This window comes from Oryctolagus cuniculus, chromosome 13, assembly GCF_964237555.1.
Source record: "Oryctolagus cuniculus chromosome 13, mOryCun1.1, whole genome shotgun sequence".
NCBI lineage: Eukaryota > Metazoa > Chordata > Mammalia > Lagomorpha > Leporidae > Oryctolagus > Oryctolagus cuniculus.
This window is the reverse complement of record NC_091444.1, coordinates 60238600-60263001: the sequence shown is the minus strand read 5'-3', so window position 1 is coordinate 60263001 and position 24402 is coordinate 60238600. Positions and strand designations below refer to the sequence as shown.

At 38.8% G+C, this 24402-nt stretch overlaps 1 protein-coding gene and 1 non-coding gene across 2 annotated transcripts in view; both read left to right on the top strand.

The window, feature by feature from the left end:
* RYR2 (ryanodine receptor 2) overlaps positions 1 to 24402 on the top strand; it is a gene marked incomplete at its 5' end in the record, with an annotated part of 557937 nt that overhangs the window by 184982 nt on the left and 348553 nt on the right. The window contains 1 exon segment of the mRNA NM_001082757.1: positions 16423 to 16518. Within this exon segment, the coding sequence (NP_001076226.1) occupies positions 16423 to 16518 (96 nt within the window).
* Positions 14942 to 15046, top strand: LOC127483610 (U6 spliceosomal RNA). Its single transcript, XR_007910051.1, has one exon. It is a non-coding gene; the product is annotated as a U6 spliceosomal RNA (small nuclear RNA).

Sequence of the window (24402 nt, the reverse complement as noted above, 5' to 3'; positions counted from 1 at the left end):
ACAACAGCTGAGAAAATGAACCTATTGTTATCAGTTATAGTCTCAGAACCCCCAGCTCTACCATTAAGGTGACTTTGGCTACACGACTAAATTTGTGAACAGTTTCCTCTTCTACAAGTTGAAAAAAGTGTCTAGTTTCTAAGATTATTATGCCAATATATGAGTTGATCTGAGGCACTTGAAAGAATCCTAGGCTTATAGCACATGATATGTATTATTATCATAAATATCTGTAAATTGGCAATAACAATTTCTCTGATAATGTGTGGCTTAAATTTGGTAATGTATGTCAGATACTTAGCATAGCATCTTATTGTTCTTGGTCTCATCATTATTTCCATTTTCTAGAAGTGCAACTTTTTATTTTTAAATTTTTATTTATAAAAGTGAACAGATTTCGTGTATTTTATATATATATACGGTTTTAAGAGCATAATGATACTTCCCACTATATACTCCCTTGCTACTACCCTCCTTCCTCCTCCTTTTCTTACTGTTCTTTTCATTTGTACAATGACATCCTTTAAATTTTCTTTGTAATCACAAGCTTCATCCTCTATTAAATAAAGAATTCAACAAGCAGAAAGTAGAAAAACTACTGTTCCTCAAGAATATAGACAAGAGCTATGAACAATAATAAAATCTCAGAATGTCAATCTTACTCATGTACATCTCTGTTTTTGTACTTCTGAGTATTTATTTTCAACATCCTTTCCCTGTTGACATAGTAAAACTTTCTTCTCTAACCTCTGCTTTCATTATTTTTGTTTTCATTTAGATATGTCTTAGGAAAGAAGCTTCACTTAGATCTTATGGATATAGCAAGAAAATTTCTGGAGAAGCTTATAAAAAATACAGGGCCATGATTGTTATAGATATACAGTGACTTTTGGTTTCCATGTCAGAATGGAGGAAATAAAAATTTCTATATAGGTATTTGCATTCAGAAAATGTTGTATCCTAATATTCTACCCACTCTCTGAGTGTAGTATCATCATCTCATACCTCTGTCTCCTTAGCATATTGCAGGTAGCTGGGGTTTGCTTTCTATAGTTGGTACTCTATAGCTACCAGTTCCATATCTACAGGTTCAACCAACTATGGACTGAATGTATTTTAAAAAATGCATCTGCACTGAACATGTATTGCCCTTTTTCTTGTAATTATTCTCTAATAGATATAATCATTTAGAATGGTTTACACAGCATTTCCATTATATTAGGTATTATAAGTAAAGTAGAGAGGATTTAAAGTATGTGAGAAGCTATGAATAGGTTACATGGAAACACTACACCATTTCAGTATTATATAAGCAACTTGAGCCTCCACAGATTTTGATATCTGTGGGATTCCTGAAACCAATCTCCTGTTACTACAGAGGGACTATTTTACTTGAGATTTCCACAACTAGAAACTGTAAACTGTAAGATTTCTGATTGATCTCTTTAACTGCATCCCATATTTCTAGTCCTTTACACAAATCCAGAACCATACTTCCAGAAGGTCTAGAATCATACTATATCAGAAAATACTTCAGCAGTTGTTAAGTACATGTATATATTTCCTTAATTATTCCCATCTTAATTGATTTTGAAAAGATTTTGTGGAGCTGTAACTTAATATTTACATAATTAGAATCCTTTAAAACTCACATCTTAAAGGAGGGTAACAGGTTCACATGTCAGTAAGAACACACAGTGATCCCAGGCAAACAAATATTTGTGAATTTTGAACTATTTTTTCATGTGACAAAAGACACAATTGTAAATGTACTTTCCCCTAATGCTTACATTCATCCTGAGCTCTTATATTTATACACTGTTCTTTCTGAGATAATTTGAGTTGCTTCTCCACATACATATTTATCTCAGATAATTCTGAACATTTATTTATTTATTTAAATACCTCACTAGCAAGAAGGCTTTTTTTCCCTTTATGTCTGTTCTTCCCAAGTGCCTAATTCCTCACTTGGGGTGTCATTTTTAAAAAATGATTAGAGAAGCCCCTGTTGGGGCGCCTGATTCTGTCCCGGTTGCCCCTCTTCCAGGCCAGCTCTCTGCTATGGCCAGGGAAGTGCAGTGGGGAATGGCCCAAGTACTTGGGCCCTGAACCCGCATGGGAGACCAGGATAAGTACCTGGCTCCTGCCATTGGATCAGCGCGGTGCGCTGGCTGCAGCGCGCTGGCCGCAGCGGCCATTGGAGGGTGAACCAACGGCAAAGGAAGACCTTTCTCTCTGTCTCTCTCTCACTTTCCACTCTGTCAAAAAAAAAAAATGATTAGAGAGAGACACATGTGGAAAGAGAGAGACAGGAGAGAGAGACAGGAAAGAGAGAGAGAGAGAGAGGTTTTTCATTTGCTGGTTTACTCCCTTAGATGGCCCCAATGGCCAGCAGTGGGCCAGGCTGAAGCCAGGAGCCAGGAGCTTCATATGGGTCTCCCACATGGATATCAGGAGCCCAAATACTTGTGCCATCTTCTGCTTCACAGCCCATTAGCATGGAGATAGATCAGAAGTGGAGCAGCTAGAACATGAATGGTGCGCAAATGGGATGTTGGCATCTGTTGCAGGTGTCAGCTTACCCCACTGTGCCTCAACACCAGCCTCTGGAGTGTCCTTTTATAACAGAAAGTGTTATTGTTACTGAAAGCTCACTCTGTCCCTGGTGCTGAATCAAAATAATGAGTACACAGTTTGAGAGTAAAAGAAGGATAAAGTTTAATCTACCCATAAATGAGGACAGTGGCAGACCTTAGGTCTCAAGGACTACTGTCCTGCTTTGTGCTAAAGGTCTGAAGTTTTTATTCATGCTGCTGAGAAAGGGGCTGGTTTCAGAAAAAAACATGGGAGGAACAGCAAATCTTCATGGTAGCTGTGATAAAAGACAAAACCAGTCAGCTAGGTGTCGAACGTGCTACAAGATTGACTTCAATCCTTGAGGTCTAGAGGGGTAGACGTAAACCCTCTCTTGACTGGGTTGCTCCATCCTGGCTGACTCTAAGAGCAGTTGAGACAAGGCTTAACACATCCTTAGAGTGTGGACAAAAGAGAAAGCCAACCATTTAGCCTTGAGGTATGACATAACATATTGCTTTATAGAAAGAAGCCTGGAAAATATCATTTGGCTAAAATTAGAGTAAAAGCATATACTGTGGGAATTTGCTTGATTACAGCAAGAACCATTTCCTATAGTATTTCTATCATTTTGTACCTGGTTGCATTATACTGGGAGGAAGACGTGAACTTGGAGTCTGCCAGATCTAGATTTCATTAGAGGTTGTAATATTCTTTTCAGGCTGCCATAACAAAGCACCATTAAGTGGGCAGCTTATAAAAACAAATTTATTTCTCACAATTCAAAAGGCTGGGATGTCCAAGGTCAAAGCACCAGGGGATAACTTGTCTAATGAGAGTCTTCTTCACAGGGGGCCTGCTCTTGGTATATCCTTACCTGGGAGAGGAGTTGAGGGTCTCTCTGCTGTCTCCTTTCCTTTTTAAAAATACACATTTATCTGAGAGAATTACACAGAGAGGGAAAAACAGGGACAGAGATCTTCTGTCTGCTGGTTCACTCCCCATTTGGCCACAATGGCTATGAATGGTCTAGGCTGAAGCCAGGAGCCAGGAGCTTCTTCCAGGTCTCCCACATGGGTAGCAGGGGCCCAAGTACTTGGACCATCCTCTCCTACTTTTTCTAGGCCATTAGCAGGGAGCTGAATCAGAAGTAGAGCAGCCAGGACATGAATCAGCACCCATATGATTTTACCTGCTATGCCACAACACTGCCTCTGGGGTATCCTTTTCTAAGGGCACTAATCCCATTTATGGGAGCTCTACCTTCATCATGGGCTTCCTTCTACTTCTAATGTGATCATCTTGGTTAGGATTTCAGCGTGTGAATCTTGGAAGAACCTAGACATTCTAATCATAACACAAATTCCATCTGTTCATCAAGGATTAACTGAATGTTCACTATGAGAGAGGCCCTGATCTGGACAATGAGAGACCACAGTTGCCAGAAAATAGTGCGTGCTCCTGTGGAGCTTATACTTGACTGAAATATGTAGAAAACATAAATAACAAAGTCAGCCTTAATGCTGTAAGGTTACTAATGTTATAACCTTAGCCAGCTTGATTCAAATTATTGTGAAACTGTGATAATAATAGACTAATAAATTTGCATTAAATTTAAACTTTTATGATAAATACTATCATTACAAAATAAAAAAAAACTGATGAGCAAGTGGGAGAAGATGCAATCTGTATGAAAGACAAAGATGTACTTTCTGTAATGTATAGGGCTTTCATAAATCAATAAGAAAAGAGAATATTATCTGATAGAAGAATGAACAATATAGATGAAAAATTCACAGAGTAATAAAATAAATGTAATAAAATAAATGAAAAATAAAGAAATATAAACTAAAACAATAAATAAGTGTTATTTCCAGTTATAGGTTGGTACAGATAAAGAATTAGATTTTGGGATGGGCATTTGGGTTGGTGTTAAGGCACCCATGATCCAAATCAGATTGTTTGGTTTTCAATACCCAGTTCTGCCTCCTGATTCAAGCTTCCTATCAGGGCAGACTCTGGAGGCAGACTGGGAGGCAGTGGTATTGACTCAAGGTGTTGGATTCCTACCATCCGCATGGGAGACCTGGCTTTGGCTCCCAGGATTGAGTTCCCAACTCCTGGCTATGGCTCTAAGCTTTAAGCTCACCTGGGGAATTATGGGCATTTGGGGAGTAAACCAGTGAATGGGCTTTTTCACTCTGTGTATTTCATTCTCTCTTTCTCTCCCCCAGTATATCTTTATAGATATCAGATAGATAAATAAATTTTTAAAAATTCATTCACTATTACAAAAAGGATTTGATGAGAAACTCATCATTTGAGAAAATGTCAAGCAATATGGTTTTGGTAGGAATGTAAACTGATAAAATTTTAAAAACCAGAAAAACTTTGATCAGAAAAAAATCTAGATATAAAACTTTAGCTGTGTATTTTTTCTTAGAAATTCTGCTTCAAGAATGTGTTTTAGAGATAAGTATGTATTTGAGTGGAAAAGATGTCCACTGTAAAATTACTTACAAATAGCACAAAATTGGAAGCAATTTTTCTATCAACGGGGCATTGGTCCCATAAATTACAGTCTACTTACATGGTGTAATGTGTATTATCAGTGAATATTGAGATTAAATTGATCATTTAGACAATTATCTGAAATCAACAGGCTAGATTTCTGTTCTTTATATATGGTAATATATAGCATTGTAGTAAGAGAATATAAAGAAAAGCATTTATCCTATATTCAGTAAGATTGCAAGTATATAAAATTAATACTGTGTGCAGAAATATACATTTTTGTACATATTTTGGATTTTCTGAAAAGAATACACAGAAAAGTATTAGGTGGCTACTTCTTGAAAGAGGAATCTTGACTTTTCATTTTCTCTGTGTTCTGTTATATATTTATTCATCTATGAACAAGTATTTTTATAAATAAAATTTTTAACATATTTGGCCAATTCTAAGCAGTTGATGGTAAAGGGAAAATAATATATTAATTCTAGTTGAATGAAAAATTAGAATAGTTACACATAAGTTCAAAAAAATGAAAATCTCTCCCCTTATACTTGTATACAGCATAGTTTTCATTGGGTAGTGGTGTTCAGTAGATAGAATTATGAATTTTTAGATTAATTTATGTATTTGATAGTTTGAGTCACACAGATGGAGGGAGGGAGGGAGGGAGAGAGAGGGAGAGATCGATTGATCTTCCATCTGCTAGTACACTCTCCAGGTGGCCACAATGGCCGGGCCTGGGCCAGGCTGAAGCCAGGAGAGTCTCTGTCTTCCTCATTGGAGCAGGGGTCCATACACTTACTTGGTCCATCTTCCCTTGTTTTTCCCAGGCTATGAGTGGGGAGCTGGATTGGAAGTAGAGCAGCTGGGACTCGAACCAGCCTCCATATGGGATGTGGGCAGCACAGGTGCCTACTTTACTTGCAATGGTGGCCCCGGTGGCCCGATTTTTTTTTTTAAATATTCATTTGATTTTTCTTGATATTCTGTTTTTATTGGAGCAAACATTGATTTCAAGGCCAGAAAAAAATTCATGAATAAAACTTTCTTTTGAATGTTGACATGCAAAAGACTAAAAGAACACCTGCTGCCAATACTTTATTTTTAAATGTTATTTTTAATTTAATGTAATCGTAAGACAGATAACTATGAATATACGTGTTTGGCTAGGAAAGCATCAGGCCTACAGGAATACTTAGAGTTCTATGCCATGCTTCTAGCTCACTGTCTTTCCTTACTCAGCTATCAAGCCAATGGTTCAAATATCAAATCCACATTCTTTAACCCTCCTCTCTGTGATTCCAAATCTCTCTTGGTGGTATGTGTGAAACAAACCATCTATTCTTTTTTTGCTTTTCTTTTTTCTTCAGTATCCCCACTTAGCATGGAGAGAAAATGAAGAAGGTAGAAAGGATAATTTATAACAATTAAGCATGTGACATGGATATATGTAATATGTGTTTTCAGTGGAGATGACAAAACTAGATTTATGAGATGCCATCTGAAAGACCTCAGGATCCCATAGACACTGATCCTCGTGGTTTGCAAAGCATTGCTGTGTCATGCCTTCATACATCTTTTCTGACATCCACACGATTAATCTGCAGGAGGCTTGCAAGCCAGAATGATTTTTTAAAGATATCTGAGAAATGGCTCTTTGGCAGACTTACTGTGAATACTTATTTTCTGCAGATTCAAAATAAGAGAGAAAATTGCTGCTCTTTTAGGACAGAAGCGACCAGTCTCTCAATTCTTGATCACTTGGGGAAGGATATAGCAATTAGGGATTTTTATACCTGCAGATAATTTTTTCCAGTGTCTTGGGGAAACAGATCTTCCTAACATAAAACAGAGGGAAAGGCACTCAAGGAAGGAAACAAGGGCACAGACTTCAAACATGCCCAGCTCAGCTGTTATTCCTGCATTTGAGTGTTCAGATAGTTCCATGTTGCTCTCCATGAAATCCTGGGAAGGCGCTTTATAGACAAAGCGGGTCATTTTTTTTCCCAACGAGGTAATAGTCTTCTCTCTTAAAAAATGACAATGACTGTCATTAATATATTTTATATTGACATTGATGAAATTCATTTAATAAACAAGATACCTTTGTTCATTTTTAATAAATAAATCTTTATTAAAAAAGCATTGCTGTATCATGCTTTCATACATCTTTTTCTTTTTTAAAAGAGATATATTTATTTATTTGAAAGAGTTATACAGAGAGGAGAGAGAGAGAGAGAGAGAGACAGGTTTTCTATCCACTGGTTCACTCCCAAATTGGCTGCAACGGCCAGAGCTGCACTGATCCGAAGCCAGGAGCCAGGAGCTTCCTCTGGGTCCTCCCATGCCGGTGCAGAGGCTCAAGGACTTGGGCCATCTTCCACTGCTTTCCCAGGCCACAGCAGAGAGCTGGATTGAAAGTGGAGCAACATGGCCAGTGCTGCGGCTCACTAGGCTAGTCCTCTGCCTGCGGCGCTGGCACCCGTGGTTCTGGTCCCGGTTGTGGTGCCGGATTCTGTTCTGGTTGCTCCTCTTCCAGTCCAGCTCTCTGCTCTACCTGGGAGTGCAGTGGAGGATGGCCCAGTTTCTTGGGCCCTGCACCCGCATAGGAGACCAGGAGGAGGCACCTGGCTCCTGGCTTTGGATCTGCGCAGTGCGCCGGCCACAACACGCCAGCCGTAGTGGCCACTTTGGGGGTGAACCAATGGAAAAAGGAAGACCTTTCTCTCCCTCTCTCTCTCTCTCTAACTCTGCCTGTCCAAAAAAAAAAAAAAAAAAAAAAAGTGGAGCAGCTGGGACTCGAACTGGCGCCCACATGGGATGCCAGCACTGTAGGCGGCAGCTCCACCCACTATGCCACAGTGCCAGCCCCGATACCTTTGTTCTTAACCTGCTTACATGCTACCAGGATGTCACCCTTCCTATTATTTCCAGAAAGGCAATTCAAGCCAGATGAGATACTCACATACAGCTGAGTATTTGAGAATAGACTTGGAAATCAAACTGCCTCACTCCCGGTGTGACCTCCACTTTGTGGACTGTGTGAGTACCACCATGCTGTTGTTCCTCTGAGAACTTTCTCCTTCACAACAAAACTGCCCTTTGCCTCTGGATCAGGGTAGAAATAAGGGGAGAAAAGATTGCAGAGTTCTTCCATGGTTAGTTGGCTGCTTGTCCTCTGACTCTAGCCAGAAATTTAAAGTCGGCATTCCTGGGGTTGGCAGGTAGCTGAGAGCTGATGCTTGTGACCTCAGTTCCTCTTTCCTACAGTTCCTGTGCCAGTCAGTGACAACCATTCTGGGAGACTCTTTTCATCTCTTTCCTTTGCTTGTATGCAGCTGTGGTATACCCTCCACCTCCTTTTCTTGAATTCTTCCCACTGCTTTTGATGGCTCCATTGAATGGACTCCCTGTGACCCTGTGGTGAACCCTTTCCCCAGGATTCCTGGGAAACACTCAGACATTCTTGGCCCAACACAGTCATGGAGGCCATTGCACATAAAGCATTCAATCAGTGTTTGCTCTCGCCCTGGGAAATTTCTAGGCAGGAGTCATCCAGCTGCCAGTTACAAGGTCCTCTGGCTACAGGGAGAACTCTCCAGCTGCTCTAAGACATTTCAGTAGCGCTAGTTTCTTGATGTCTTCAGCAGTGTTTGGGTGTGGATGTGTGTGTAGTTTTCAAGGCTTAGGAGCATTCTCTTATTAATCAAAAATTTCTAAAAAAGAAAAAAACATATTTGATTCCAGTTACATCAGCCCCGCATTTTCAGTGCTGTTTCAGGCCTGTTGACTTCGTATTGGCAGGTTTTGAATGTCAGCTCCAAGAGGAGATGGCATTTGATTTCTGCTTTTACCTTCAGCACCTAGAAGAGTACCTGACATAAAGCAGGTAATCAATATTTATTGCACAAATTTAAAACTGAGGGAATTTCCTTGGGAGATCTTTAATCCTTCATCCAGTTGTAATTCTCTGATTGCATGAGTGTTTTATGGAAGGCCACTGAAGCATGAAGACACAGGATATTATAATATAGATGATCCTCAGTTTATAATTGGGTTATATCTGGAGCAACTCATCATAAGTAGAAGGTACAGTAAGTTAAAAATGTATTTCATAAACCCAACCTGCTGAATATCACAGCTCAGCATGTTGCAGGATTTCAGTTGTTTACCCTTGTAATGATGAGACTAATGGGGACCTAGTCAACATTCAAAGTACAATTGCAGCTGAGTGCATATTGCTTTTGCACTACTGTAAAGTTGAAAAATCATTAAATCATCATAATTCAAGGGCTGTTTGTAATATGAAATGCAGAGTAGAGCATTTTTACCTTAATGTTTTTAAAATAACTGTCACTGTTGCCTGCATTTCACATTCTGATTAGATAAAAGTTTGAGGGTTTAATTAATTATTTGGCATTAATAAAATTGGTTCAATGTACTGGCATCTCCTTTTTAAGAACTTAGTTCAAAATGTTTTTATTGTACTTGGAATGTACTATGGTTATTTAATCGCTGTTACTCTTTTTCTATAGAAGACTGAGAGCTATAAGTCATTCACTCATGCTAAGAATTAACTTATCTTCTGTTCCATGCACCATACATATACATAATAAGACAAAGTATCAGACACAAAGTTCAAGATACAATAGAAGGACCTACAAGCCATTGTACTATATTTACATTCAAGCTCCCTTCACAGTGCTATCCAGAGTGCTTGATGCATTTACATCAAACTTTCTTAAATAAATGAGGAATAAGTGATTTATGGAGTATGAAACCTCTTACTTTAGTCTTTAAGGTCAATTTGTAACAGTTAAAGAGTATTTTTAGGTCCAGGTTGTCATGGGTTTAGGAAAGTACATTTATCTTGAGTATGTTTTTGTACCCTGATGTACCATGCAATTTAAACTCGACATTGCATTTTGGAGATGAAAATGGCATTCTGAGACATTTAATAACTATTGCCACTATGAATATTGATGGAATCATTTCCTCTGGCTTTTTGAAAAGGAAGTCACTGTATTGTATTACTAAAAATTATTATTTTTTAAAAATATTATTTATTTGAAAGTCAGTTACAGAGAGAGAGGGGCACACACACAAACACATATATACACAGAATGAGAGAGAGATCGTCCATCCAGTGGTTCAATTCCCAGGTGGCCTCAACAGCCACACTGGAAGCAGGAGTAGTACATTTCTCATTACAAGAGTTTTAGAAAATAAGAAAGTAGAAATGACCCTTAAACTTAACCACCCATTTACTTGTATAACCTTTTAAAAGATGTTATTTTGAAGATAGATTGCATTATGCAGGGAGAAAACATTTTTGCACACTCACATGCACACACACACGTACAGAGTTGCTCTTTGTGTGTGTTTGCCTATGTGCATCTGTGCACCCCTGGCATGCCCCCCTAGCACATCAGCTTTTCTTCTTTTTCCTTGAAGGTTAGGTTAATCTGAAGTCCAGATCTACGGGCTGATAAAAGGCTTCCCTTTCATGTCTGTGTCTTTTGGGAATTTACTTTGTTCCCTGTTTTCCCATTACCGGGCTTTGTCATTGTCATCTTTTGTTACTGGAAGGTTACACAATACCTTGGTTATAGTAGATTACCTATTCACAGATTGTATACAAACTTATTATTATTGCAAACAAGCTCATATGAACTCATTTTTTATTGAGAATGTGTGATTTTTTTAAACCAAATCTTTTGCAGATTCAAAGAGTCACTGAGATGGGTATTACAGAGCATGCACCCCTCCCCTTTTTTTCTTTCTTCTTTCTCTTTCCTGTTGTAGAAGAAGAGAATTTCCTGCTTTGAGCAAGGGAGAGCTGTTCTACTCATACCAGTATTTCTCAAGGTCTCACTCCTATCCCAGGCCCTTATCTAGATTATTTCCCAAAAATTCAGCTCTCATTCTGTAATACATATTCTGTAGTGCACAGTTTTCACCACACTATGCATATGCTTATAATCACTGTATACAATCACTTTACCAAAATGGAATCATCCTATAAGTATCATCTTATATATATTTTCACTTGATACTTCATTGTGGGAATATTTCCATGGTAGCAACTATAAGACTTCATCAGGTTTTATTTACTTTTTGAAAATTTATTTATCTGAATGGCAGGGAGAAACAGTGAAAGGGCAGGGGGAAGGGGAGGGAAGAGAAGAGGGGAGGGAGGAGAGGGAAAGGGAGAGGGAGAGCTCCCATCCACTGGTTCACTCCCTCAATGCTTGCAATGGCTGGGTAGGACTGGGGCTGGAGCCATGATCCTGAAGCACAATCTAGATTACCTATGCAGGTGAAAGGAACCCAATTACTTGAGCCATTACTTTTAACTCCCAGGGTCTGCATTGAAGGGATGCTGGAGTTAAGAGCCAGAGCTGGAAAGTGAACCCAGCCACTCCTATGTGGGTTGAGGTGTCTTAACCCTAGGGTAACTGCCAGCTCCCCTTCATCAGTTTTTTTTTTTAATATTTTATTTATTTAATTTGAGAGAGAGAGTTAGACAGAGGGAAAAAGGGAAAGACAGAAAGGTCTTCTATCCACTGGTTCGCTGCCCAAATGGCCTTAACAGCCAGAGCTGAGCCGATCTGAAGCCAGGAGACAGGAGCTTCTTCCAAGTCTCACAGGAAGGTGCAGGGGCCAAGCGCATTGGCTATCTTCCACTGCTTTCCCAGGCCATACTGGCGCACTGGATTGGAAGAGGAGCAGCAGGGACACAAACAGGCACCCATATGGAATGCCTGTGTAGCAGAGGGAGGCTAAGCCACAGTGCCAGCCCCTCCTTCATCAGGTTTATCATATGTATACAACCTTCAGAGGAATGTGCCACCATTTATTTAACCACACTCAAGCTGCTTCAATATTTTGCTGTTACAAAAAATATTTTGATGAGCCTCCTTCAATTTTTTTGCATACTTTTCCATTACTTTAGAAACATACTTAACTGATTCCTACTTTTATATGTATATTTATATAGATTAGTTATTATGTATATGCAGGTATATATAAAGATTTATTTATCTGAAAGAGTTAGAGGAAGAGACAGAGAGAGAGGTATCTTTGATCCACTGGCTACAATGGCCAGGGCTGTGAAAGGCTGAAGCCAGGAGTTAGGAACTTCTGGATGTCCCACATGGGTGAAGGGCCCAAGCACTTGGGCCATCTGCCGCTGCTTTCCCAGTCAGATTAGCAAAGAGCTGGATGGGAAGTGGAGCAGATGGATCTCAAACTGGTGCCTATAAGAGATGCTGGCACTGCAGGTAGCGGCTTTACCCATTATGCCACAATGCCAGCCCCAGCTGGTTTCTTCTTAACTGACTTGCTGAATTGTAACTCACTTGGTCTATTATTTGTAAGCTACACTGATTACTGTCCCTGGCATGTTTATGCTCACAGATATGTATGCACTTGCACACACACTCAAAATACTTAGGAAGTGTTCTATTTTACTAATTAAATGTTTTTATTGTAAATATTTATTTTTTCAGAGTCTATCAAGATCATCATATATTCTGATGTTTTGCTTATTGACAGATTTGCTAGATCTCTATCTCATTCAAGTAATGAATGTTCAGTTAAATGTTTTTCAAAATACAGCTAAAAATTCTGTCTGTAAATACCATCCTCATATAAGATTTTTGGATTTATGTTCATAAATAAGAGCTCCCTCTTGTTATAATATATGCATGATTTCTTTATTAGATTTTGATTTCAAAGTTATTGATGATATTATATTTGTTATTGGGGAGTTTTCCTTAGTGAAGAAATTCTTTTTAGAATAATTTTAATAGCATAGTATTTACTTATTTCTTGAATATATAACAAAAGGTTTTGGTCCTTGACACATTTCTTAATATTTTGAGTTTCTTGTTCTATTTAGATTTTCTCCCTTCTGTTTGTTCAGTTCTGGTAAAAGAAAATTTACATTTTGAAGTCACTCATTTTATTAGATGTCCCAAAATTCTTGTGCAGAGATATGGAACAAGGTTGTGTTTATAGCTCTCTTATTCTTTTTACTTTTGCCTTTTTCTCTTCTCATTTTTGATTTATATTTGATAAATAAAAGGCAGACACACACGTGAATACACGTAGAATTCTCTTCTGCTGGTTCATTTCCCCAATATCTGCAATGAATGGGCAAGGCCAGTCTAAAGCTGGGAACCTGAAACTCGGTGCAGTTCTCTTTTATTGCTGGCAGCAGCCCAGGTTTTTGAACCATCATCTGCTGCTTCCCGTGGTGTACATTAGCAGGAATCTAGAAATCAGAACCTTACAGGAAGGTAGGAATCCCATGCACTCCAATACAAATGCAGCTATAACTGGCATCTTAAGTGGTCACCCCTTTTCCCATACATTGAAAGACTATTTATTTAACGTTTTTCACCCTGTTGCTTAGCAATTAAAGTGTTTAGTTGGCCATTTCCTGAGGACTGTTTGGTGTCTACCGCTGGTTATATTAGATAGTGTTAGATATTCTAGTATGATTCCTTTACTGATCCAAAGTTATTAACGAGATTGCTCGGACTTTAAAATGCTTTGGCTTCATTACTGTTTCTGCCTTTTCACTAATTTCCGATTTTATTACATATGACAAACAATATGGTCTATATCATTTCTGTTTGCAGTAAATTCAGTGAAGTTGCTATGTGGGTTAGTTACTAAATGGTTTCCTTAAATTCCATGTGCTTATGAAAAGAGTTCATTCTTCTATTACTAGTCTCTTCAAGAATCACCTTATGTTTGTTTTCTCTTATTTACTCTCTCTTTATTTATATATATATATATATATATTTAATTTTTTAAAAAAATATTTAAGATAAAAGTGTGAGTTACATTTTAAGTGAATAAAACTGAAAACTCAAAGCTCTATCATGTACTTTTCCCCAGTGGTTGTTTCAAGTCAGGAACACGCATACTTGCAGACTGAAATTACAAACGCTAGTTGGTACATAGGACTCCTCATTCCTGTATTGCTTCCTGTGCCTGGCCCTCTGTACTGTGTACTCTCTGGGTGCCTTTTGATGGCTGACTGTTGTGGGAAGTTTCTGGGCTCGGCGCTGGCGGACAGCCAAGTCATTGAGTGCTGCATCTTTTCATCTTTGTCCAAATGTTCTGAAGACCCACACACAAAAGAGATCCTCTCCTGTGGTTGTGGGAATAGAAGCCTTCCTTATAAAAAGCAACTCCTTTTGGAAGTACTTATTTATATTTGGGAAAAGTTACTGTAAGGGACATCTTCCAGTGTAATTGCACATGTTAACTGTCCAGTACTCCGCTCTCCTGCTCTTCCCAAGGTGGTGAACAGACAATGGCCTCCAACATCGGTTCTTCAAACTGTTTCCTAGTGCTACTAGATTTCACATTCAAGGGAACTTCAAAACCTGTGTGGAAAATGAAATTAAAAGATAAATTTATTTTGGTGCAAAAATATTTTGAAATCTATGCATATAGGTTTGTTACGGAAAACTTACCAAAAACAAATTTTTATGAAAACTGCAAATTATGAAGAGACTGCACAGATTACAATTTTTTTGTACCAAAATAAACTTATCTTTGAATTTTCACTTTTCCCTGAATATTTTGAAATGCCATCATAGCCATCTTTCTTATGGAGATATCTTTCTCCTAAGTATAATATTTAAAAATCTCACATTCCTTGGTATGCAGTTGTTTAATCCTGTAAGAGTAGAATTTATGTTTTAAAAAATAAGATTTGTTTTGAAGGAATTGGAGAATTTTGAAAACTTGAAAGCTTTAAATTGAATGAGTAAACGAGGTTGAATGACAGGAAGAAATGTATTTGAATTTCATGTAGTAAAGGTTCTTTGGTGCTTGCTTTGGCCACACACATATTAAAATTAGAATAATAAAGAGAGGATTAGTATGGCCCCTGTGCAAGGATGGCACACAAATTCCTGAAGTGTTCCATATCTTCAGTCCCCAAAAGATAAAAATATCCCATGTTTTCTCTGATATGTGGTTGTTAATATAGAATTCAAAAAAATGTACAGAAATGAAACAGACGTCTTGTGATTTGATTGTTGTTTTTAGTTCTTGTTCTACACCTATGTAACTGTGGTGTTTCTACTTTTTACTTGTTGAATGTTATGGTTAGTGATGCATTAAGCCTGTGATTATAGAGAAGATTGAAATTACATTTTTGCAAAACTTAAACAAAAAATGAAAGGAGGGTGACTGAGGAAAGGAGAGAGAGAGGGAGAGAAATATCTTATTAGAATTGTACCATGGGGCTGGCGCTGTGGCGTAGCAGGTAAAGCCACCACCTGTAGCCCTCTCATGTGGGTGCCAGTTCAAGTCCCGGCTGCTCCACTTCCAATCCAGCTCTCTGCTATGGCCTGGGAAAGCAGTAGAAGATGGTCCAAGTCCTTGGGCTCCTGCACCCATGTGGGAGACCTGGAAGAAGCTCCTGGCTCCTGGCTTCAGGCTTCAGATCCTCTCAACTTTGGCTATTGTGGCCATTTGAGGCCTGAACCAGTGGATGGAAGACCTCTCTGCCTCTCCTTCTCTCTCTGTAACTCTGACTTTCAAATAAATAAATAAATAAATCTTTTAAAAAATAATTGTACCAATGAAATACATGAAATCTCTCTTTATGTTATATAGAAATTTAAAAAATAAAAATTCTTCAGTCAAAAAAGTGTAGAAAACATGAGGTAAACTAAGTCAGAATAAGTTTTATCACTGCAGAATATCTTACAGTCTTCAATACGCATTGGGAATCTCTTCATAGAGAGAAGAGATACGGAAAAAAGTGTTCTCAAACATATTGCCCATGAGCCCTTCCTCCCTTTTTTCCATATAGCAGTTTGTTATTTCTCTTTGTGTAGTTGTTACAGTAATAATTACTAGTTACATCTCCTCATAGTCTGTAGTGCATTTTCAGGAAAACTGATATGCTTGTAACTTATTCATTATATAAGTGAAATAATTTGGCTCTAGAGAGGTGAAGTAGCTTAGTCTCATGGCTAACTAAAAGCAGTGAGTAATAGAACACAAGTGAGCCAGCTACCAGGACCTTCACTGTTACTTCCCAATGTGAAGTCAAAGTGCCACTTTCTGAAGCTTTATTTCTTCTAATGAGCATCTTTTTTCAGTTCCACTAATAAACAACTGTTTTTAATGCCACAGTTTTTGTGTGTGATGCATTTTGCATTTGCATTTTGCATTTGATTTAGATGTAACATGAAGATAATTTGATCTCGGTCCAAAATTTTAGGGCTCCTTTTAGCTTACCTTGATTTCTGAAGCAGAAAAATCACATAAATATGGAATTTTCTTCATCTTTTGCAGCGGCTCTAATTAGAGGAAATCGTAAAAACTGTGCTCAGTTTTCGGGCTCCCTTGACTGGTTGATCAGCAGATTGGAGAGACTGGAAGCTTCCTCGGGTATGTTCTCCAGTTTTTTCCTTGGTTGCTTATATTATTACGGTTTGCTTTTACTTTATTTTTTAAAGGATAAAATTCTTATGCTCAGTGTAATATATATTTTTCCTTTTAATAGATTAATTTTTGATATTTTCATCTCTACCTTTTTTCTTTTTTTTACTTTTACTTTTTTTAAGGTGAATATATTTCATATATGCATGTATTTATGGTTAAATATTTTTCTTAAGTAATAAAATCGTTAGTATTTTAAATAGTTATTTCTGAGTAGGAATCTAACCATATCCTGTCCATTTACTTTTAAACAAAATGAATGGTGTTATGAAGTCCTGAAAGCTATATTAGAGCCAACATTCTTAAACTTTTTCAAATCTGTTACTCTGAATACTCTGAATGTATTTTACAAACAAAAACTTTGCCTGGGAAATCTGATTTTTTCCCCTTGTATTCAAAAGATTATTTGAGGCCAGTGCCGCGGCTCAGTAGGCTAATCCTCCGCCTTGTGGCGCCGGCACACCAGGATCTAGTCCCTGTGGGGGCGCCGGATTCTGTCCCGGTTGCCCCTCTTCCAGGCCAGCTCTCTGCTGTGACCAGGGAGTGCAGTGGAGGATGGCCCAAGTGCTTGGGCCCTGCACCCCATGGGAGACCAGGATAAGTACCTGGCTCCTGCCACTGGATCAGCGCAGTGCGCTGGCCGCAGCGCGCCGGCCGCGGCGGCCATTGGAGGGTGAACCAACGGCAAAAAGGAAGACCTTTCTCTCTGTCTCTCTCTCTCTCACTGTCCACTCTGCCTGTCAAAAAAAATTTTAAAAAATTAAAAATAAAAAAAAGAATATTTGAGTATGTTGTGGAAATTTATTTTCTAAATTATACACCACACAATCTTGCTTAAGAGGATTTGGTAAATGGTAATAAGTGATCTGTATAATAATAAAATAGTTATTGTAGACAACCTGGTCCATTGCATCTCTGACAAATAGGGGTGTGTGTATGGTTTTATTTTGGTGTCCTTGGCACTTATCAGTGATTCCCAGGATGTTGTAAATTCTCCAGCACAATGCACTGCCTCAGTGACACCCATGCTGACTCTGTTGCTCCCCCATCTGTTTGTGTGGGATTTCCTTAGTGCTCTTCTGCAGCACTAACGCTTTCTTGGCCCCCTGCAGCAGTAATGAACTCCTGGAAGGTAGGGGTGTTGATTTCATTCATCTTTGTTTTCTCTGGAACTACCGTCTCATTTGGTACCTAGTAGATATTTTACAGTATTTGCTGAATAAATGAATGAAGTATTTAATTCAACTTTAAAAATGCCACTGTCCATACAAAAATAGTTTTCTGATTTTTTCATGATAAAGACATGTTCAGGGACATGTTTGTGGATTTGAATGGAGAATGGTTGTGAGTAGAGAGTGATTTTTTTTTTAATTGAGATATGGTTGTGATTAGAGAGAGTATAATTATCAAGTTTGGGATATTAAACATTGGTGTAATAATATTACCTATCATAGAGTTCATTATTTTTTCTTTTTTTGAAATTTTTAAGGTGAACAAATTCATGTATTTCATACACACAGAGCTCGGAGCCTAGTAATAGTTTCCATACTACTCTCCCTCTTGCCCATGCTCCCACCCTTCCTTCTCCTTCATTTTCCATTCCTTCCTTCAATTTTTACAACGATCTACTCAGTCTATTTTTTTTTTTTTTTGACAGGCAGAGTGGACAGTGAGAGAGAGACAGAGAGAGAAAGGTCTTCCTTTTGCCGTTGGTTCACCCTCCAATGGCCGCCGCTGCAGCCGGCGCACCGCGCTGATCCGATGGCAGGATCCAGGAGCCAGGTGCTTTTCCTGGTCTCCCATGGGGTGCAGGGCCCAAGCACCTGGGCCATCCTCCACTGCACTCCCTGGCCATAGCAGAGAGCTGGCCTGGAAGAGGGGCAACCGGGACAGAATCCGGCGCCCCAACCGGGACTAGAACCCGGTGTGCCGGCGCCGCAAGGTGGAGGATTAGCCTATTGAGCCACGGCGCCGGCTCAGTCTATTTTGTACTCATAGATTTAACTCTCTACTATGTAAAGAACTCAATAGTAATTAGAAAAAAAAAAAAAAAAACACTGTTCCCAGTAGAGATAAGAGCTGTAAACAATCATCAAGTCACACAGCAAATGTCAGAGTTTCAGATAAGAAAGGGAGAGAAGTGCTAAGACACTGCCAGACCGTTGGGTAGAAATACTAAGGTTGAGATAAAAATACAGTATAAAAAGGGGCACAGTTTATGAAATGAGAATATCAAGAGTCTCACAACATGAATATTTGATCCATTCATTACAGAATATATCAATAAGGAAAAAATTGAATAACTATTAGGAAGAAATGGTTAAATTAGTGGTAACAGGAAGATGGTGTAGTTTATAGAAGTGGATAAATTGCTGAGTCAAAGTGGCCAGAATCATGGGCAAGCCACAGGGATATAAAAAGTATGCTGGCCCATTTTCCTGGTAAGTGTCCAGAAAGAGGGAAAAGCAGGTCTGTGTTCAGAGCCAAATGTCAATTCTGGGTGAATCAAAAATTTCACTTAAATAAGTCACAGCAAAATGCTCAGAAAGGCAGTGAGAAGTAAAGAACAGAGCCCAGCATCCTTTAAGGTCAGCCAATATTTATGTAGTCTTTGGGTTGGTGAATTATAGGCATAGTTCCATTGGATACAATTCATTATTTGTTATTTCCCCACCTCCCTCATCCCCATCAAACCTTGGATTTCAGGCATTTCTACCTAAAATGCAAGCCCTATGCTCAGAGACAGCATCAAGTTAAGAGGAAGAAGGGCTCATAGAGAAGATGTAATATAATATTCTTACCTTAAAGGAAAGGCAGTTGAGGCACATAATGCTTAAATAACTGATTTTAGATCCTAGCATTAATTATCACTACAGCCAAGATTAAAATCCATCTTCCTGGAATCAGGCTTGAAATATGTTCACTATACTGTGTAGCCACCTGGTTTTTAAGTATGTAAAATACATTTTGCTGAACAATTTTCTTTTCTGTAGTTATGTTTATGCTGTTAATGAATTGCTTTTTCCCCAGAGGAAGGAGAGTGTTGCTTAGTTTCTACAGATAGTAACAGTAATGACATGCACATGTATATGTATATAATTTATTTAAATCGTGCTTTATTATTTACTGAGTACTTACATTTGCATCGTTTTATTTTCTCTCTGTAATAATTCTGAGGTTGCTGAACACAGACTTTCAGCTTGGCAAGTTTCTCAGCTATAGTTTCAAAGCAGAAAACCCTTGAACTGGAAAAAGGGATAAAAATGGCGCTACTTTTATATTGCAGGATCTAGAATTTTCTCACCTTTGTTGCCATGGTGGGTCTCCAGTGCCTTCATGTAGGTAGAGATATAATTATGGGGTATACATATCTTGTCCCGCTTTTCTTGTTGTTTTGGTGGAAGGTTAGATTGAAACACTTGGTCTGCCTTTGCTAGAAACCAAAAATTGTCCTGGATTATTTTTGAAAACAAAATATTGGACAGGTAATGTTATTACATAGGTGAATTGTTGGGTTACATTACAATAATATTTTCAAATGCATTATAGATATTTCTTTCCACTGCTATCTGCGTCCTGCCAATAAAATTGAACAGAGGAAGATAGTGACAATTAAAATAATTACCTCTAAATGTAAATAGCCAATAGACCTCTCTCTAATATGATTACAAGTATTAGCTTGACATTTCTTGAATTCACTTTCAAATATGTTTCATATAATGAATCCTACTTTTAGTCTTATTTGTTGCTAATAGTGAGCTATAAAAGAAGCCATGAATAAGGAATATAAAAAGATTTGTAAGTGGAAAACTGAGTGGCAGATCTGGGGAAGAAGTTTTTTACCGCAATGCACTGAGAGAGTTGAAAGATCAAGTGACTGAGCTACAGTCAGCCCCTGTTTATCAGGCTAGCGCCAGTACATGGCTGAGAGCCTCTGAAGGGATTCATGTAATCATGCACTGAGCAAGGGGTTTAACACAAGCAGATCCGGTTTAGTAGATTCTGTAAATGCATTTACCTAAAGCTTTTCCAGCTCTATTTTCTGTATGTCTGGAGACAGTGATACGTCTTAGGAAGTCAAAGTTAAAATTAGAAAAAAAAATTATGAGGAGGATTATGTGGATTCACTAATTTCAACTTCCTGGAGCACTGTCTCCCTAGAACCTTTTTAAGTTTTAGAAGCTGATGAGTAAAATTCTCAAAATTTTAATTTCCTTTAAAACTGGGGGTACTGAAGTTGCCTATGAAAGTAGACAAAACACCTAGGAGACCTTGGGATGCCAAAGAAAGCCTTTAGAGGAGAAAGACCAGGGTCCTTCCATGGTCCTTCTCCTTGAAACAGTGATTATATTGCCAGTATGAAACAGACCACCACATATGAAACACTGGGAAGTGGAAGAAATGTGGGTCATTGATAGTGTGGAACTAATGAGGGAGATCACTTAGTATTTTTCTGTTTCTGGTTTATATTACATTTAATGACCTCTAGTTCTATCAATTTTGCTTCAGATATTAGTATTTCATGTTTTTTATGTCTGAATATTCCACTGTTTATCTAAAACACATTTTCTTTATCAATTAATTCACTGATAAATATTTAGATTAATTCCAAAATTTGACTACCATGAATAATACAGCAGTGAACAAGGGTGTGGGGACATTGTTTTGACAATGATTTCAAATCCTTTGGATATATACCCAGAAGTAGAGTTGCTAGATGATACAGTAATTCTATTTTTTCAGTTTTTTGCAGAGCCTTCCTGCATACATTTTGTATTATTGATTTTCATTCACCAAGGGAATTTAAACAAATATCTGGTCCATGTCCTGATCCAAACCCTATCAAGCAGAATCTCATGGGGTAGAGGAAAAGATACTATTTTTAAATCTCTTCAGATGTTTCTAATGCAATGAGTGGCAAGAACTACTGCTAACCCATGTGTGTATGCAAAACAAAGAACCAGGGCTCCATAGAATTTAAAATCTCTTCAGGAAAGAAAGGGCATTGAGAAAAACCATAGAAAATTTGTACAAACTTAAATAGAAATTGGAAGATGGATTGAAAACGGTTATTGCCATAAGGAAACAACTTATCTTGGTTTGGATTCCACCACACAAGTAGACACTGAATGGAGATTCAAAGGCATCTTTACTTGGAACAAGTGAATATGGGACAATGTGGGACAGAGAGAGCTTGTTCACTAGCAAGACACTGTCATGGGCTACTAGAGCTTCTTTTCATTGGGCATCAGAGTTATCCTACCTGAAGGGAGAGGGGTCTGTGATATTGATAACTAACTTCTGTCCTTTGGTGGGTAGTGTTGCTTTTAGGAGACATGAATTCTGCGGTCCATTCAGATATACTGTGGCTAGAACAAATCCTGAACCAAGGAGGTACAGAAACTGGGAGTTAGAAGTCAGGCAGCGTACACTGACTAGAGAGAGGGATTGTTTGGATGAGTTCTGGCAGTGTCTGTCCCCCAGCCAACTATGGTTTATCTCATGTGATAGCAAGACTCATAAAGGGCAGCTGAATTCTGCGTCTTCTAAAGTTAACCAGTGTCACTAGTATGTGAAACCAAATGAGAGCATCTGATCAGTTGATGAGAAGAGTGCTCTGAATTCCTCGGAGCAATAGAAGATGAATTACTTCCTGATCTAGGCTTCATATGTGGCCATGTCTTTGGGCGAGAGTTAATTTAAAAGATGAAAGATTGAAACAAACAAGTACAGTTGATTGACTTGATGTATTTCTAATGACTGGCTTTTCTTTAGTGTTCTTAGCACCTGAAATGCTGTTTTGGTGCAAGAAATGGCTGAGTAAAAACAGCAAGTAAGGAAGTTGCAGACTTTTCTGAGTCTTATTTTTTACACAGTCTATTTCATGCATGTTTTTTTGAAGTGATGATAGAGGTATTCCTTCAGAAATCCTGCACATTCTTCCCCACTATTCATAAATGCCAATGAATGAAGGTCCATCTGTGCTCAAGCAGAATAATGAGTCTTGAGTGTACTCCAGGTCCCAGGGCTTCTGCTTCATGCAGTACCTAATCTATAGGATAGATTACAATGTCCAAAGTTGTGCTACCATTTATTGTAGGGTTTAATCTCATCATTATCAGTGATGGAAAATTTGTAACCTGTGGAGTGATTTTCTCTGAATCTTGTATGCTAGGAGCCCCTCCTCCTTGCCATCTGGTTAGGTGTGCACTGTTGAGTTGTATTTTTCTCAGGTGCAACTTCAGGAATATAGTGCTTCTTTCCCCCATACCCACCCTCCTCCATCTCAACTCCCATCCCACCTCCCTCATTCTCTCCCTCTCCCATCTCCTTCTTCATTATGGTTCATTTTTAGTTTGATTTTATATACAGAAGACAAACTCCATGTTAAGCATAGATTTCTTTTTTTATGTATTGTTCTTTTTTAGAAAACTTTATAAATAAAATATATTTTATTTTTATATAAATTTCAAAAGTACAACTTTTGTATTATAGTGGTTTTTCCACCCATAACCACCCTCCCACCCACAAACCATCCCATCTCCTACTCCCTCTCTCCCTCTCCCATCCCATTCTTCATTAAGATTCATTTTTTTAAACTCTTTTTTTTTTTTTTGACAGGCAGAGTGGACAGTGAGAGAGAGAGACAGAGAGAAAGGTCTTCCTTTTGCCATTGGTTCACCCTCCAATGGCCACCGTGGCCGGCGCGCTGTGGCCAGTGCACCTCGCTGATCCGATGGCAGGAGCCAGGTACTTCTCCTGGTCTCCCATGGGGTGCAGGGCCCAAGTACTTGGGCCATCCTCCACTGCACTCCCTGGTCACAGCAGAGAGCTGGCCTGGAAGAGGGGCAACCTGAACAGAATCCAGCACCCTGACCAGGACTAGAACCCAGTGTGCCGGCGCTGCAAGGCGGAGAATTAGCCTAGTGAGCCACGGCGCTGGCCAAGATTCATTTTCAATTATCCTTATACACAGAAGATCAACTTAGTATATACTAAGTAAAGATTTCAACAGATTGCGCCCACACAGACACACAAAGTATAAAGTACTGTTTGAAGATGAGTTTTACCATTAATTTGCATAGTATAACACATTAAGGACAGAGATCCTATATGTGGAATAAGTGCATAGTGACTCCCGTTGTTGATTTAACAATTGACACTCTTATTTATGACTTCAGTAATCACTGGAGGCTCTTGCCATGAGCTGCCAAGGCTATGGAAGCCTCTTGAGTTCACCAACCCCGATCTTATTTAGACAAAGCCATAATCAAAGTAAAAGTTCTCTTCTCCCTTCAGAGAAAGGTACCTCCTTCTTTGATGGCCCGTTCTTTCCACTGGGATCTCACTCAAAGATTTCTTTCATTTAGGTCATTTATTTTGCCACAGTGTCTTGGCTTTCCATGCCTGAGAAACTCTCATGGGCTTTTTGTTAAGCATAGATTTCTTTTTTTCCCTTTTTTTTTTTTTTAATTTATTTGACAGGTAAGAGTTATAAGCAGTGAGAGAGAGAGAGAGAGAGAGAGAGAGAGAGAGAGAGAGAAAGGTCTTCCTTCCATAGGTTCACTCCCCAAATGGCCGCCACAGCCAGCGCTGCGCCAATCCAAAGCCAGGAGCCAGGTGCTTCTTCCCGGTCTCCCATTCCGGTGCAGGGGCCCAAGCACTTGGGCCATCCTCCACTTCCCTCTTGGGCCACAGCAGAGAGTTGGACTGGAAGAGGAGCAACTGTGACTAGAACCTGGTGCCCATATGGGATGCCAGCGCTGCAGGCAGAGGATTAAACAAGGGAGCCGTGGCACTGGCCCCAAGCATAGATTTCAACAGTTTGTACCC